The 18,688-nt window shown below is 41.4% G+C and overlaps 1 protein-coding gene across 2 annotated transcripts in view; it reads left to right on the top strand.

Moving 5' to 3' along the window:
- syde2 (synapse defective 1, Rho GTPase, homolog 2 (C. elegans)) overlaps positions 1–18,688 on the top strand; it is a 113,206-nt gene that overhangs the window by 15,501 nt on the left and 79,017 nt on the right. For both annotated transcript variants that reach the window (XM_034179512.1, XM_034179513.1), the window contains exons 2-3: positions 13,134–13,435; positions 13,919–14,321. In XM_034179512.1, the coding sequence (XP_034035403.1) occupies positions 13,134–13,435; positions 13,919–14,321 (705 nt within the window). The remainder of the gene's footprint in view (positions 1–13,133; positions 13,436–13,918; positions 14,322–18,688) is intronic.

Raw genomic sequence — 18,688 nt, 5'->3', positions numbered from 1 at the left:
GTAGTGTTCTCTATGGCTATATACTAAGCGTGGAGGTCCCATTTTTTTTGTCCTCAATGTTTTCTGGATCTGCTCACCTCACACATCATCTCTACTCTCTCGATCTTCCCATATCCTCTGTAGTTAGACGCATATCATGTCTCTTTCAAAATCCCCTTAATTGCTACATTTTGCGGTTAATTAGACCCGCCGATCTGTGATATACCACCAATTTCCGCCAGATGGCATTTTCGCCTAGCGAGTATGAATCCGTCCAGCTTCCAAAGCATTGCTTCTTAATTATTGCAAACAAATGTCAGCATGTTTTTTTATTATACTTTCTTTCCAGTCTTGCCTTGAATTTCGTGCATATAATCTGTCATTCCCATCATACAAGGGTAGGCTGAAAAATTCTAAGGCTCACCAAGAAGGAGAAATGCCATTTCAGTAAAACTTGGCATGCATTAAGTTCAACTCTTCTGATGACTAACTGTGTTATTTTCTTCCAGGTTGTGAGGTAGTTTGTGGTTCATAGCCAAGTTTAAAAATCCGTGGTAGAGGGAAACGGCAAAAATGAACAAAATTTGGCATCGCGGTGTGATTAAGTACCTGCATAAGAAGGGGTTAAAGCCCAAGGACATTCATGCGGATATGGTTGCTACATTAGGGGATGAAGCTCCCTCCATATCTACAGTGCAGAAGTGGGCAGCTGAATTTAAGAGGGGCAGAGAGAGCCTTGAAGACGACCCAAGGTCTGGGCGGCCTGCAACAGCCACAACCCAGAAAAACATTGACCTTGTTCATGAAATGGTGATGGACGACAGACGATCGATGATTAATCAGCTAGCAGATGCTGTGGGAATATCCCGTGAGAGAATTTAACACATTCTGCATGAAGAACTTGGAATGTCAAAGGTGTCAGCTCGGTGGGTGCCATGTCTTCTGACTCCTGATCAGAAATGCACCAGGCTAGTCATGTCGAAGGCAAACTTGGCGCAATTTGAAGAGGATCCAGCCAATTACATGGAACGTTTTCTTACCCAGGATGAGTGTTGGGTTCACCACTTTGAACCAGAGACAAAAAAACAATCAATGCAGTGGAAACACCCAAGGTCACCACCTCCAAAGAAGGCCATGGTCGTTTCGTCTGCGGGGAAGGTCATGGTTTCAGTTTTCTGGGATGCCAAGGGCATTGTGTTCATGGACTATCTTGAAAAGGGACAAACCATAAATGGACAGTACTATTCTAACCTACTGAGACAGTTACGTGAGGCTATCAAAAAGAAGCGACCAGGAAAGCTGACGAAAGGGGTGCTGTTCCATCAAGACAATGCCCCAGCTCACAAGTCAACAGTGGCCATGGCCACTATCCACGAGTGTGGATTCGAACTGGTAGATCACCCACCATACTCCCCTGACTTGGCACCCTTGGACTTTCATTTGTTCCCAAACCTGAAAAAAAACTTGGCTGGGAAGCACTATCGGAGCAGTGATGAGGTGATGGCTGCCGTTGAGGACTATTTTGACTCTCAAGATGAACGCTTCTATGCCAAGGGAATCGAAGCACTCAAGCACTGCTGGAAGAAGTTTGTGGAGTTACAGGAAGACTATGTAGAAAAATAACCCTGAATTTGTTCAATTCGACAACTGCATCATAGTCAGCCTTAGAACTTTTCAGCCTACCCTCGTACTTCAGTATATACTAGACTAGGTGGTGCTGTTACTGCTGCAAATGTCTTTTACTGCCACCTGGTGTTGTGATAGATAAATACATTTTATTGGCAACTTCATGACATAATCAGAAAAAAAATTAAAACTTACATCCATTTTCATTACACTACAGAGCCAGTTATTTCATAATTATTAGGACTTAAAAAAAAAAAAAAAAAGATTGTTTAACCTTCTTAAATAATGGCTCAGTGTGTCTGTTATAGCTGCTACTTCAACATGCTTTGGAGGCTAATACTTTGTCTCGGTATCTTACTGCACACTTTCCAGGGTCAGTGACTCACGATTAGTACACTCTTTCTTCACTGTTCGAAGGACGGGTACTGATGATTTTCCTTTATAAATCATTGGTTGTTTGGATCAGGAATAAATATATTATATAGCAAACAAACACAGTGATATTTGAGAAGTGAAATGAAGTTTGTAGGATTTACATAAAGTGTGCATTAATTCTTTAAATAAAATTAGGCAGATGCATAAATTTAGGCACCCCAACAGAAAAAAAAAATCCATCAGTATTTAGTAGATCCTCCTTTTGCAGAAATACCAGCCTCTCAACGCTTCCTATAGCTTCCAGTGAGAGTCTGGATTCTGGTTGAAGGTATTTTGGATCATTCTTCTTTACAAAACATCTCAGGTTTGTTGGTTTCCGAGCATGGACAGCCTGCTTAAAATCACACCACAGATTTTCAATAATATTCAGTTCTGGGGACTGAGATGGCCATTCCAGAATGTTGTACTTGTTCCTCTGCATGAATGCCTTAATAGATTTTGAGCAGTATTTAGGTTTGTTGTCCAGTTGAAAGATCCAGCCCCAGCGCAACTTCAACTTTGTCACTGATTTATGAATATTGTTCTTAAGAATCTGCAGATATTGATCCATGTGACCCTCAACTTTAAAAAGATTCCCAGTACCTGCACTGGCCACACAGCCCCACAGCATGATGGAACCACCTCCACATTTTACTGTAGGTAGCAAGCATTATTCTTGGAAGGCTGTGTTCTTTTTCAGCCATGCATACCACCCCTTGTTATGTCCAAATAACTCAATTTTAGTTTCATCAGTCCACAGCACCTTATTTCACAATGAAGCAGGCTTGTCCAAATGTGCTTTAGCATACCTCAAGCGACTGTGTTTGTGGCATGTACGCAGAAAAGGCTTCCTCTGCATTACTGTCTCATCCAGCATCTCCTTGTGCAAAGTGCGCTGTATAGTTGAACGATGCACAGAGACACTATCTGCAGCAAGATCACTTTGTAGGTCTTTGGAGCAGGTTTGTGGGTGTATGATGACTGTTCTCACTATCCTTCGCTTCAGCTTATCTGAGATTTTTCTTGGCCTGCCACTTCGGGCCTTAACTAGTACTGTGCCTGTGGTCTTCCATTTCCTCACTATGTTCTTCACAGTGGAAACCGACAGCTGAAATCTCTGAGATAGCTTTTTGTATCCTTCCCCTAAATCATGATGTTGAACAGTCTGTTTTCAGGTCATTTGAGAGTTGTTTAGAGGCTTCCATGTTGCCTCTCATTAGAAGAGATGCAAAGAGTGGAAACATTTGAAAATGGCCACCTTAAATACCCTTTCCCATGATTGGATTCACCTGTTTAAGGAGGTCAAGGGTCAGTGAACTTACTAAACCAATTTTGTGTTCCAATAACTAGTGCTACATTTATTCAAATCAATAAAATGACAAGGGTGCCCAAATTTATGCACCTGCCTAATTTTGTTTAAATAATTATTGCACCCTTTCTGTAAATACTAGAAACTTCATTTCACTTCTCAAATATCAGTGTGTTCATCTGCTATAAGATATATTTAATTGAAATTTCTGATCCAAACAGCCAATGATTTATAAAGGAAAATCATGAAAATGATCAGGGGTGCCCAAACATTTGCATACAACTGTATATAAACTTAAAAATAGAAATTTTCTAAACATTCTGGCTTTGATTATAATCCATATCCCGTTAGGCAGAGTTCTATAGTTGCAGTGTTCGAATTTCATTACTATAGCAACCAGTGTGGATTTGTGGGCAGAAGAGGAGTGCAACACAGACACGGTCATCGGATGGGGTCATTTGCTGTCTATGATGTGGACAGGCAATCAGTGAGATCAGATTTGAATCAGACATGCAATAAATCTGATTTGAACTGGCAGTCTAAACAAAGCTTTAAGCAGCTTTTTCCTTCTCAAAAGAAACTAAAGACCGTTATCCTGGCAGGCTGAAAGGAGCTGGAGAATGTTGGGATGGTGTGATTATTGTTAATGGAACACCAGTTAAAATAAAGGTCTTTGTTGTTCATTTAAATCGATGGCTCATGCTTACTTTGGGAAGTTGTGCTGTAGTGAATGAGTGTGACAGTGGAAGGAGACAGAGGGAAGGCTGTAAATCTGGAGCTGTGGTCTGGAATGCTGATCGTGTCGGAGCACGCTTCCTCTTCCAGTTATGAAAGACCCCTTAAAGATGATGGCATGCTGACAAGTCATCGCTTCAGTCTCGCGTCACCAGAACAAGAGGTGGCGGCAGATCCTGCTGCAGTGTTATCGTTATTTCAAACTGCTGAGACATTTTCACGCATGCCCACTGGTAGTACTGAATGTGTGATGATCTGACATTGAGAACCTATGCCAGAATCAAGTAGTATTGATTGTGTATTTCAGTACTACTACTGCTCCTAACCCAGTAGTGCCATATCATTTCAGTGACTTTTTGTGGATATGACACTCGAGATATTTTCTTTATTGGCAACATTCAAAAATTTTGTTAGAGTTTATTATTATTATTACGAAACCTCTCATGAAGTAGTACTGCAATAAATTGTTCATCAATGGACAATGCTACTGGATTCTGTTTTTGACTCTCAGGCAGTGTTCCAGCAAGCTTTCAAAAAGGGTAGGGTGCTGGCAAGAAATAAAGGCACTTTTACATGCGAAATTGAGAAACATAGGCAGCCACAAATGCATAATCTGTTAATCTTAAAAAAAGTAAAAGCATTATGATAAATTAACAGCCTAGTACAAAATGAAGTATCTACTAAAGACAACTGAAGTCTTTTACCATGTGCTTGTGCTGCGCTTTGCCACATCCACAACACTACAGAACCGCCTTAGTTCCTGGATGGCACCCACCCAGGCAGACAACCGGTCCATTCCCACATTTCTAAAATGACCATCTGTTTTCTGCAGCCAGGTGAAGTATGGGCTTCTCCTTGGCCTTCTCCAGTAACTGGGGTCCTCAGCACTCCCATCTAGGAAGTCTTATACGAGGTCTATTAGAAAAGAAACCAACCTTTTTATTTTTTTCAAAAACTATATGGATTTGAATCACGTGCGATTACGTCAGACAAGCTTGAACCCTCGTGCGCATGCGTGAGTTTTTTCACACCTGTCGGTTGCGTCATTCGCCTGTGGGCAGGCTTTGAGTGAGCACTGGTCCACCCCCCTCATCGGAATTCCTTTGTCTGACTTCTTCCTGAGAGACTGGCGCTTTGCTTGATCAAAATTTTTTCAGAAACTGTGAGACACATCCAAGTGGACACCATTCGAGAAATTCAGACGGTTTTCGGTGAAAATTTTAATGGCTGATGAGAGATTATGGAGTGTTACTGTCGCTTTAAGGACTGCCCACGGAGCCGGATGGCGCGCCGTCGTCAGCCTGTTTCAAGCTGAAAACTTCAGAATTTAAGCCTCTGTTGACCCATGACGTCATGAGAGAGCAGAGAAGTTTCAGAAGAGCTCGGGATCAGCAGTTTATCCGGACAGTCCACTGTTAAAGGAGATTTTGTAATGAAAGACGTGCGGACGGATTCGCGCGTCATCACCCAGCCGCTCATGGCGCGGCGCCACAGCAAAACACCTCCGTGTTGATAACCATTTGTACGATCAGGTGGTTTTTGATGACTTTCAGTCGAGTGAGTATCCGAGAAATTGTTTAACAGCTGGGCATGTTCAAACTTGTCCTGTAATGCTTCCAACGGAGGTGTTTTGCTGTGGCGCCGCGCGATGAGCGGCTGGGTGCCGATGCGCGAATCCGTCCGCACGCCTTTCATTACAAAATCTCCTTTAACAGTGGACTGTCCGGATAAACTGCTGATCCCGAGCTCTTCTGAAACTTCTCTGCTCTCTCATGACGTCATGGGTCAACAGAGGCTTAAATTTGGAAGTTTTCAGCTCGAAACAGGCTGACGACGGCGGCTCGGGGCGCGGCGCACCGTCCGGCTCCATGGGCAGTCCTTAAAGCGACAGTAACACTCCATAATCTCTCATCAGCCGTTAAAATTTTCACCGAAAACCGTCTGAATTTCTCGAATGGTGTCCACTTGGATGTGCCTTACAGTTTCAGAAAAAATTTTGATCAAGCAAAGCGCCAGTCTCTCAGGAAGAAGTCAGACAAAGGAATTCCAGCGAGGGGGGTGGACCAGTGCTCACTCAAAGCCTGCCCACAGGCGAATGACGCAACCAACAGGCGTGAAAAAGCTCACGCATGCGCACGAGGGTTCAAGCTTGTCTGACGTAATCACACGTGATTCAAATCCATATAGTTTTTGAAAAATAAAAAGGTTGGTTTCTTTTCTAATAGACCTCGTACTAGTTCATATAAAATGTCAATGGGTGTAATAAATTGAGTGGTTCACTGAGCGCCCCCTCACATCAATACTAATGAGCTGAGCTAACTTCCTAATACATTGTTGACTGTTGTAAGGAAGCTGAGAAGGTTGCACGACATCTGCATTTACGGCAGCGAGGAAAACCTCAAATAAAACGTAGAGAATGTTATTTTAAGAATCCATTTCTAAAAGTTTTGAATCATTAAGGAATGGCAGAAGGACAGTTGCTGAAACCATTTGGTGGAGAGGTGTAAGATTGGCCGAATTTGGGTAGGGTATGGGAGGACAGGGCACGGCACCCTCCAGAATCAGGCTAGCTGGAACACTGTAAGCCACTGTAGCCACTGTAGTCCTCTGTAGCCACTGCTGAAAGAAAGAAAGGAAAAACCCTTACTGTAGTGACAAAAACACAATAAACAATGGAGAAATGTCAACATTTATAGTTAAAATAAAACATTTGCAGGAGGTGATGGTCTAGTGGTTAAGCGCTGGGCTTGAGGCCAGAGGATCCTCTGTTGAAATCCCAGCCTGACCAGAAAATCACTAAGGGCCCTTGGGCAAGGTCCTTACTCCCCTAGTTGCTCCCGGTGTGTAGTGAGCACCTTGTATGGCAGCACCCTGACATCGGGGTGAATCCGAGGCATTATTGTGAAGCACTTTGAGCTTCTGATGCAGATGGAAAAGCGCTGTATAAATGCAGTCCATTTAACATCTGGCACACAGCCACATTTTTGAGTGACGTGGAACATTAAAGGTGTTAGTTACTGGAAGTGTACTGTGCTTTTTGGAATAAAATTAATGACTGCTGTGAGTGACAATTGTAAGTTGTTTTATATCACCATCAACACCTTTTTCCTGAGCAACAGCCTGTAGTCTGTTATGTTTATAATAGGCTGCAGCACAGATGAATGGTTTCCCTGTAATCATTTTATGTCATGTTCATTATAATTCTGAACTGTCACGGGGGGAAGTACCCAACGTCAGAGTTTCCTGCCAAACAGACAAATACTCCTTAAGGTTCACAACTTGTTTTGAACTCTGGAGGTGCGCTTTATTGGATGTGGGGTTACTGGAGATGGCAGCAATTATTGTGAGTCAACAATTGCTTTCTGGAAGCTTTAATAGATTTTCCTTGTAGATCACAGGAAAGTCGAGCTTGCAGTTCACAGTGGTTCCTTGGCTTTCAGGGAAAGTAATCTTGGCTTTTGTGCTGCTTTCAGGCCAATTTTGTCAGTAAAAGCAACCAAGCAAAACAGTACCTTGGTTTCACCCTAGTGAGCAGAGGTTATGCCAGGTGAAACCTTGTGATTTCATTGGTTTTTGTTTATACTGTACTGCTGCTCTTTTTGGGATTGGGCTGGAGTAAATCTCTTTATAGGTGCAGTCACACGTACATGAATTTGAATACAGTAAAACTCGCATATAATGGTTTCAGGTGGAGCAGTGAATTTTGTCCGTTATAATCGAAATCCGTTATATGTATAAAACAGACAAAATCCGTTATATGTATAAGATGGACAATGCATAATACGCATTTCCTTGATTAAACGTTTGACTTTGAATTGGGACCTGCCTCATTTAATGACTAGGTCAAAACTTCTTCTCAAAAAATAAAAATACCTGCCTTAAATAAGCGCTGGGCATTATGTGCATTAAAAACATAACATTTGGTCAAGTCACTCTTTTTTTTAAGTTCGCTGCGAAGTGGTACCTTAGAATCCTAAAGCCTGATTTATGCTTCTTCAGCTCTGTGGTCATGCAATGATATTGACGTGCGCATGAGCATTTTAAAGTTCTCCATCGTGTCTTTATGCAAATTGCAGCAGGAACAGTGGCTTTTTCTGGATTAATTTGTCCCTCAACGTGCTCCACTTCTTTATACAATCAACCTCCAAACCAACGGTATACATGTAATTTTTCTCCGTGAATTGTGAGTCATATGAGCATCTTTTTCTGACTTTGTGTTGTAAAATTGGTCATATTTGCAGATTTTTTTGCCAAACGTATTTGACCCATGATCGAAACGTAATCAGAGTGCACACTGGAAAAACTTTGAAAATAGAGAAAGGAGAAAGGAGTGAAACCATAAAAGTGACAAATGACAGCCTTTTGCAGTGTCTGTCATTTAGCAGGTGCGCATCAGGCTCAGGAGAGCCCCGCAGAGGTCCCTGATCTAAAGTGTTTGGTTCATCACACTCAGGTATATGTGTGAAATTTTACACCAAATTAGAATGCAGGCAGCAAGCAGCATTTTGTTAATAAATTACACCCGGCCTCGTTTAGGTCCTGTGTCTGAGCACAGTTTGAAAAAAAATGAATTCCCCCCTGTCTTTTAATCAGGGAAATACGGTACCCACTTTCCTCAACTCGGCAAGTGTCAGTGTTGATCTTCATTTCGTACCTCTGTTACTAGGCAGCTCCAGACTGCTCTATCCAGTACATGTGAGGGGTTTTTAGTGGAAATGCATTGCGATCAGATGGAAGGTTTTGTCTGATGTGAGCGAAAATTCTGTGTACAAAATCCGTTATATACGGTGTTTATTACATGGAAAACCATACAAATGCATTGGGACTTTTGCTTTTGTCCAGTGAGTGCGAATATCCAGTTCTTATGATGATAGTTTAGGGAAGTTTTGCTGTATTCCTGAGCCTGTAATTTGGTGGCTTGTTTAAAAATGTATTTTTTCCAGTGGAAAGGAGATGCTTGTCATTAAAGCATGTAAAGGGGGCTCGTCTAGGAGCCGAGGATCAAAACAGTCTTTTACACGGCGCTGCTGTACATGTTACAACAAGACCCTACTCTCAGCACCTCACACACAAACGCATGCATGCACAGAACTTGTTTTTCACACTGCATTCTCATCATGCCACAGTTTGGCAGGGAATGAAAAAAGACTGTTAAAGCTAGAACGATGAGGTGGTTGACAAAAAATAAATTCATACACTGTATGGCCAGTTGACTAAATTTTCAATTTCTGCACATTCTTAAAAATGCTGATTTGCTCTTGTTCCCTTTCGTTTGTTATAAATGGTAATTTGCATCTCCGTATGTGGTGTAAACTGGTTTGAACTTGGTAACTGCTTATTTTCTAGTACTGTAGTATTAATTAAATACCTCAATACCAGTGTTGTTGTTTTTTAAAATGGTTTTAATCTACCAAAATAAGGAATTGTCTTTGCTCTTTTTAAACTGTTCTACAGGATGAACTTACCAACACTTTAGAATTATTTTAAATTACTCTCAGTAGAGTAGGTATAGATAAGTGAGATAGGAGCTGAAATACCCTACATAGACCTGAGTTCGATTCACCTTTCATACTACCTGTCTGTGTCCTTGAACAAGACACTTCATCTGCATTGTCCCAGTTCACCCAGCAGTAAATAGACACCAGCCATGACTGTGGAAGTAATCTGTGATGGACACCAGTCCTCACCGGCATATCTAAGGTTGCAAAGACGTAGAAAATTTCCAGAAACTTTCCATGGTGGCCAAGTGGTTAATGCGCTTGGTTTCAGTGGAGAAGGTTCCGGGTTCAAATCCCACCCCTGCCACATTTCTCCACGTAATGTGGAGTTGCATCAGGAAAGGCATCCGGCGTAAAACCAGTGCTAATTCAACATGCAGATCCACCTTGGATTTGCTGTGGCGAACCCGAGTGCAAACAGTGGGGCACCCGAAGGGACTTACTTTTTTCCATGGGAAGATAAGATTGGGAATTCTGGAAATTTTGACCTTATTTATTTATTTATTCATTTATTTATTTTAACGCGCGGAACTCCACTCCTCTTTCCATGACAAAAACTCCTGTAACAGTGGAATGTGCCGTTCATTTCTAAACTGGACGCTGTCTTGATCCGGTATGTCGTCTGACTAGCACAGGAATTGTGAAAAGACGTGGACATCAGCACTTTTTCGGCACATTGAGACAGACGTGTGGAGGAGTTCCGCACGTCGCGGTGGAGCCGCATGGCGCAAAGCAACGCCGTGATGAAGCCTCACAGGACATGTTGGGGCATGTCCAGCTCATGCTCAATTTCTCGGATAATCACACGACTGCAAAGCAACCGACAGCCGTCTGAAATCCACTTGTAAGCCGTCCTGTGAGACCAACACGGAGGTGGTTTTGTGCCGCGTAATGAACGGCTCCGTGGCGCGTCCCTTCGCTTTTCTTTCCATGAAAAAAACTCCTGTAACAGTGGAATGTGCCGAAAAAGTGCTGATGTCCACGCCTTCTGCCTTTTTGTGAAAGTCAGATGACGTCCTGGATCAACAAAGCCTTCATGTTGGAAATGATCTGGTTGTTCCAGCAGGGTTGGAGCCTGTCGATCAGTGCTCGGAGCGCGGCGCGCTCTCAGCAGTTGTGGGCGGTCTTTAAACCGTCTGGATCACTCCTTAATCTGTGTAATCCCCACAAAATGGTCCCTGAAAGCCATATTAATTTTCTGAACGGTGTCCACCTGGAGGTCTCTCACAGTTTCTGGAAAAAAATTGATGCAGCAAAGCTCCAAATCATTCAACATTTATTCGCAATAAAAAAACGACGAGAGGGGTGGACCAGTGCTCACACAAAGCCTGCTGACAGGCGAATGACGCAACCCACAGGCGTGAAAAAACTTACGCATGCGCACCAATTTCGGATACTTTTCTCACAGACCTCGTGTGTGTGTGTGTGTGTGTGTGTGTGTGTGTGTGTGTGTGTGTGTGTATATATATATATATATATATATATATATATATATATATATATAGGTGATTCTTTAACTACGGGCACTATTGGCCTTGTAAATGTAATTTCCACCACACCATTGCCTTACAATATAAAGCGCCTTGGGGCAACTGTTTGTTGTGATTTGGCGCTATATGCATGTGCTCTGATGTCACTGTTTATCTCCATAGAAACTACCCAAACAATCTTTCATACAAATTCTTTAAAGGGACATTACAGTGTTGTGGTGGAAATTACAGCAGTAGTGTGGGACAACTACATTTTGTTTAAAAAAAAATCACAACAGTTGTATGACATTGAATACCCCAATTATGTTTTGATTATTTTACTGATATTTTATTCAGAGATATTTTAAAACATTAGGAAAAACGTTTTTTTACCATTCATTTTTATCATTGAAGATCAAAAGTCTGGGTGTGGGACAAGCACAAAACATATTTGCATATAATGATGCTGAAAAAAGGTGTGAAAAAGTCATCATAGACTACTAGAACAAATTTCTTAACACACTTTCATTGTAAAGATAACTATAAAATTGTGAAATTTCCCCTTTTTTTTTGTTTTTCATACAATATAATCAAAGGACATAATAAGTGCTGTAGTCTAAGAATCACCCTTATATTTATTTATATATATATATATATATATATATATATATATATATATATATATATATATATATATATATATATATATATATATATATATATATATATATATATATATATATATATAGTTCCTCATTATTGGCTATCCTGCAAAATTTACAGGTATTCCCATCAATTCCCCTATATTCCCATAGAAAGTTTCCAACTTTGAAAATTCCCAGAATTTTGCAGCTCAACTAGCATCAGTAGATATCGGCCTGTATACTTACCTACTCCCAGCAGGTTTTCAACCAGCTGTTGTTGAACTGGTTTTCAGTGGCTACAGTGAACTGGCTACAGTGGTTGTCCTTGTGTCTCTATGGGTTTAAGCCAAATACTTCAGTTTCTTCCCACCACCAAGCTATGTACATTAGGTTCTTTGTCCTTGTAGATGCTTAAAGAAGGGTATCAGACATAAATTTTACAGATTGATAATTTATAAGATCTTATACAGATTTAAACTGTCTAAATTTTCAAAAATGGTTTTGACAGTAGATTGGTACCGGAACAAGTAGAGATGATCACAATGAGATTTCTTAAAATTTGGTGACTTCCAATCTTTGGGTTTTGAAGGGGCTTATTTATAGAGTTCTGATAAATTGATTGGCATTTTGGCCAATGCAGTACAGGTGTTGTCCAGAAGCTAAAGGGTTATTCAGGGATAGGGTTATATGTCCCCAAGTGCCCTTAATATTCAAAGTACACTTAAAGCAAGCACTGGACCACAAATTTGTCAGCATAGGAATACACCAAGAAGGAATTAATTTTTTATTTTTTAAACTTTGATTAAAATGTCTATGGCAGAATGGCTTTCTTTGGGACATTTAGGGCTCACGTTACCTTGCCTATTTTCACAACCATTGTCACAAATTGACATTGGCTGTATTTATTATCAGCCTTCCCACAGATTTCCTTTGCTGGGATGGAAATGGTGCACATTTGATCCTTGCATCACTCTGCAGTGTCTTTCCAATTGCCCCTGTATTCTGACACTTTTGAAATGTATCGGGCAGTGCTCCAAAGCCCTGAGGTATTGTCATAAAAAAAGATTTATTTGGCCATAAAATAACTATCCAGTAGTTATGAAATGTAGCACCAACTGATCCTCTTGAGGCATTGATGTGGCGTGACTTTCTAGATAGACATCAATGAGAGGAATGGAAGTGAAGAATCCTACAAAAAATAATTGCATTATTCATTGATTTCACACACCTGTGGATTCTTGATACAGATGTTCTATTGACTTGACAGAACATGAACAGTGGGAGTAATCTGTGATTAAAAGATTAGATCAAATAATTCATTTCAGTTCAATCATTAATTTAGTCGTCATGATAACGAAGATGATTAGTTTCATTTTTATGTTCAACAAATTTCTTCATGTCTCCTGTCTTGCAGCTGTAATGATGATACTTAATTTTTTTTTTCCGTCAATCCCTCCAGCTTTCATTGAGAATGCCCAAAGCTCCTGCACTAATAGCCGTGAGGCGGACAGAATCAACGAACCACCATCATGGCGACCACCACTCAACACCATCACTGTCTCCAAGAAACGCAACTGGCTACAGCAGAGTTCCCTCACTAAAACCAACTGCATCAAGGATGAGATGCAGGGAGTATTCTCAAGTGAAGAGGAGAGCAGTCAGAACTCCCATCAGCTTGCCACGCCCCCCACGCCCACCTCAGATCACGTGAAACCCTCTGGGGAAGTTCTACCACGGCCAGTTTGGCTGCAGCTTCCTCAGGTGTCCAAATTCTTCTTATCAGGACAGTTAAGATTTTATAGATGTCAAAGCCATTATCGATTCTGCTTATTGGGCCGATCCTTTACTGATTCCCCTATCGATTCCTCTTTTTGTGTGTGTGTGTGTGTGTGGAAAAACGCAGGTCCACGCAGGTCTTCAGCATCAATGCAACTGTTTGATGTATTGCTCGACACAGCGTTTGACATCATCATGTCACATTTGATGTCATGGCATGAGATGTTGCAGTGTAGAACTGTCAGGAAAGCATGCTGACATTGATAAGAGGAATTGATAAGGTCTGAAGCATAAGAGTCCGATGGACTGAGAAATTTAGAACCGGTTCTTAACTACAACTAGTTTTTCAGTCTCAACTCAAGTTGCTGTTGTAGATGTTGCACTTGATGTATCATGATGCTTTTTTTTCTTCATGGATTTTGTGTAAAATTAACAGGAAACTGGTTTCTGTGTTTCTTCTTGATTTAGATAAGCATTGGTCATGTCAGAGTGTCTCCACAGCCTTGCAGTTTGGATCCAGCTGAAGAGAATGATGCAGATGATGAAGGAGAGATCTGGTACAACCCAATCCCTGAGGATGATGAACCAGACGTGTCTCGTCGACCTTCTGTTCGGTTGCTCCTGCCGTCTAGAGCTGAAGTCCAAGCTCCCCAAAGAAGGCCCAGTAGGAGAGTGATTGTTGGTCAAGCTTGTAGAATTATAGACAGTTCTAGCACCTTGAGGCCAGAGGGTCTTGGGGAAAACCTTATGGTTGGAAGCATTTTTAGTGATGGAAGTCAAGGGAATGCCACAGAGACGCTACATCTTCACAGACAGATGATCACATGTAAACCCCAAGAGGAGGGAGGGCCTTATTCCAGCAGAGCCACAGGTGAGACAACAACAGTAAACACTCAATGCAAATCTCCTTCACTTGCCTTTCACTTTTTTGTTACCATTCTCCATCTTTTGTGTACTCACACATGTATGTGCAAGTGTTTCTACATGCAGCTTGAGATGAAATGGAACAGAAGGCTGACCAAAATTATATGTTAGCTAGTTCAACTTACAAAATTCTTTGTGAAACCTTTGGCACTTACAGCTTACTGCTTTTTTCCCCTTGCTATGTTCTGTTTGGGAGAAGTAGAAAGAAGCCACGACTGTCTTATTGTCTCACTCAATGTGAGCATCCCTCATTAGTTAAAGCCAGACAGACATTAGCACGGAGTAAGACGGAGCCTGAATTCCAGATTCGGAAGAGAAGATGTTGATGCGGATGTCACACAAGGGCTCTCAACTTTGAAAATGGGTGGTTATAGAGGTTCCTTTTTAAGCCCTAAGTTGATTAAATTTCACTAGATTTATTAGGGTTGACCTTATCGTTTGTCCAGGCTATGAGCTGCTACATTCATGGTGAATGCTTTCACTTAATATAGAGCAGGTAGCTTAGTGGATAAGGAGTTGGCCTGTCAGTCTGTACACCTGGATTCAAATCCCGCTCATGCTACCTGTGTCCTTATGGGCCGGTCACACAACATACGATGATTTCTGAATGAAGGGAAAAAAGTAAAAAAGTCACAAATCGTTGAGAAAACGTGGAAGAATGAGCTTTATCACCTAATAACCTGTGAATCAAGAGCGCAAAAGGGATGAAAGAGGAACAAAACGAAACCGAATCCAACATTGATCTCTACATTTTAAATGAAAAGCGCCTGGAGCCACTGCTAGAGCAGCGTGTGTCTGCATCTCTATGTTCCAGGACACGGCGCTGGGATGGAGCTCATAGCGCCTGAGTCCTGGAGAAACTGTAGGAACCACTTTGGCGATCTGTGCGCACGTCTGGTTCCACATCCAGAACAAAAGAGGATTGTCTCCTCATCAGACTGACTACATGCTGCACGCTTTGTCTTGCTCCAATAAAAAAAAACGCTGGTTTGGCGTGGTGGCTGCTCTTTCACTGTATTACGTTACTAAGCCATATATAGATTTATAACAGAAAACTGTCAAAAGGGGGAATAAATATAAGTATAAAGATGAATGAATATATCAGAGCAGTAAAATGATCAGTGCGTGTGAACGCCACGCATTGACTCCCCATGTACGGTTATTTCAGCCAGCTGCAGCTGATCCACAACGTGAAGTGTGCCTTCCAGAACAGCTCTTATATAATCATCTGAATCATCTACCTGTTGCCTCATGTATGGAAGGGTTAGATTGTCATTCCTGCGCTCATATTGTTTAATAAAAATAAGCGCACGCAGGAGGCGATGGCTCCATTTTGTCAGGCTGTGATGATGAATCAGACTGAAACAAACAGGTAAGATTAAGACTTTATATTTACTGCGTGTGTGAATGGTTCTGAATATCTGAAACAGTATGAACTGTTCGCATGACTGCAGCTTTCAGTTATTCAGCCACTCAATGGACAGCATCAATGGATGTATTTCAACTTATGAGTAACTTACAAGAAACGTGTCAACAATGAATTGCCTAACTTACCTACAATTTATGAGCCACGTATGTGGGACGTATGAGTCATACGCTGGCATACTTCAAAAATATTGTGCATGCCCCAAAATGTTTTGATGAAATCACCGTATTACGACGTATATGGCGAGTGTGCTTCAATGTGGTCTTAACTTATAGAAAACTTACCCATAATGTATTGGACGTATGCCAGCATATGCCATCTTTTTTATTACGTCAGCGTACGCTGCCTAAATCATCAAGGTATGACGGGGTGTTAGTGGAGAGTTGTGCTGGGGGAGGATGGCTAGACTTGTATAACTGGCTAAACTGTATAATCAGTCCTTTTAAAAAGTTTCTTTACATTTAGTGAGGTAAACCTCCGTAGGGATCCTTTCAATGCTACCCAACACTTCTAATGACATTTTTGCATGTTCAGTGGTGACAAGAAGCGGTTAATGAATGTTTTTAGCTTGCCCTGTGCAATTACGTTATGTAGCTGTTTAGCTCATGATGGTGTTTACGTCGATCTTTTTTTGTTTGTTTTGTTTTTTTGTCCAAAAGAAAATGGATGACCCCCCCGTCAATACAATAGAGCCTAGGTTGTAAAATCCTGAACTTCCTCTGATTTACTTGTACACCTGAACATTGTTGATAACTTTGGCCTACATCGAAGTTCACCATCTCTTAATTAGCCGAGTCTGCTTTTTTGTAACTTCCAACCTTTTGTTCTCTCTGATGTGGGAATGTGGTAGTTGGAACCAGTTGAGGTGAGCCTATAATTACAACCTTTGACAACACTTTTCTGTGACACGCAACAGCCATTTCTTCTTGTATGAGCACAAAGTGAAGAGTTTGGAAACGCCACTGAAGTCTAATACTGAAGGTTTAGCATTTACAGTGATTTATCAGAATCAAATTTATTGCCAAGTAAGCTGTCACATACAAGGAATTTGATCTGGTGTTCTTGGTGCATAAAAAACAATAAAAAAGAAAAGGAAAAATACTTCTGTAAGAAGTAAAAGAGTCAAATAGTCAAATATTATTTATTCATTGCTGTAACTGCTAATCTGTTAAATGGGCTAAGCAGCTCCAAAGTAACTTTTTCTCACTGGAAGGCAGTAGTTTCAATCATGGATGTGCACAGATTTGTTGTCAAGATTCTGTCCCTATCCTGCAAATTAACATTGTGAAGACTGCACCTTTTCCACAATTATTTAACTATAGCCAGAACATATTGGGTATCCCACTGTTAATGCAGCTTTTCGTGGAAAATCTTGGTCTTGGAGAGGACATGGGTTTGATTGATTAACTGCTTGAAGAAGACTGTTGCGGTTCAAACTTCTGGCAAACACCTGAGGAAATGCTCCGTCCTGAGAGAGCTTTCTTGTAGTACCGGAATTAAACCAGTCCCAGTGAGTCTCAGTGCATCAGCTCTGGAAATGTCTAATTATAATCCAATAGTCTAATTAACACTAGGTTATTTCTGCTTGTTTAAACGGTTTTAAGGCTGTGTGTGTGTGTGTGTGTGTGTGTGTGTGTGTGTGTGTGTGTGTGTGTGTGTGTGTGTGTGTGTGTGTGTGTGTGTGTGTGTGCGCGCATGGCAGTAGTGACTTTTGTAATGGGTTCACCGATAATTTAAAGGCTTTTATGACATAAAGACTTGTCTTTTTCAAATGTGAATTGTTTTCATCTCATTAAGGTACCCTGACACCTGCATGACTTTGATGCACGCAGTGTGTCGTGCTGGAGAGTAAACACGTCTTTAATGGGTGTGAGTGAACGTGAGAGGGGCGCAGACGCATGCAACTGCGCAAAGAGAATTTTGAATGTTGTGCAACGTGGCGTGATCTGCCTGCCAACACTACGTGCAGCTGGTCAAGTTGAGTAAAGAAGTGAACAGAGCAAGTGGTTGCGTCAGCGCACCGCATCAGTGCGCAGCTTGTCTGAACAAGTTATAACAAGATGTTCCATCTATCATAAACATACTTTTACAGCTCCACACAAGAAGGAAAGAACATGCAACTGTTTTACCAAACCATGACAATGTAAACATGACAAATAATTACCTTTTTAGATAGCTCCAAAGGCTTTCTCCAGCTCGTTCAGTGCGCACACACACACACACACACACACACACAGCTTGGGCTGGAGCTGTCCTCTGAGATTCGGGAAGTGATCAGAGCCGTTTTCAGCAGCCATCTTGCAGAGAAAATGATTAATCCGCTATGAAATTATTTTATATACGCAGCGTCCAGCACAGAGCGCATTTTAGCCGGTGGAAGAAAGTGCTGCATCTAGCTGGGAACACAGTGGGTGGGATTGTCACAACGACGTGTGTGCAGGTGCACGGATCAAAGTCGTGCAAGTGTCAGGGCACCTTAACAATGAGATGAAAATGATTCACATTTGAAAAAGACAAGTCATCATATCATTAAAGCCTTTAAATCATTGGCGAACCCAGTACCATGTGGAGATGTGTGCCTCATCTATAACAGATAATAAGACTGTTAAGTGGGAGTGCAGTCTGTGATTATTTTGGTTAACTTGTGCTCTGATTGCTTGCTGTAAAAATGTGAACAGAGCCATGATGGCTCACCTCAAAACATCTCCCTCTGGTTTGATGTGCATTCGTACCAGCTGCCTTTGTTCCTGGGAAGATAGAGAAATTAACCTCGCTTCTGGATCTTAAGTCATTATCTGATTGCGTGGATGTTCTCTGGAACTCAGACAGCCTCATAAGTGGTCAGTGTAATTCCTCATATTTTTATTAATTTTTTAATTTGGTCATTA

The sequence above is a fragment of the Thalassophryne amazonica genome, chromosome 10, assembly GCF_902500255.1.
Source record: "Thalassophryne amazonica chromosome 10, fThaAma1.1, whole genome shotgun sequence".
Classification (NCBI taxonomy): domain Eukaryota; kingdom Metazoa; phylum Chordata; class Actinopteri; order Batrachoidiformes; family Batrachoididae; genus Thalassophryne; species Thalassophryne amazonica.
The sequence above is the reverse complement of the archived record's forward strand: the minus strand, read 5'-3'. Positions and strand labels throughout refer to the sequence as shown.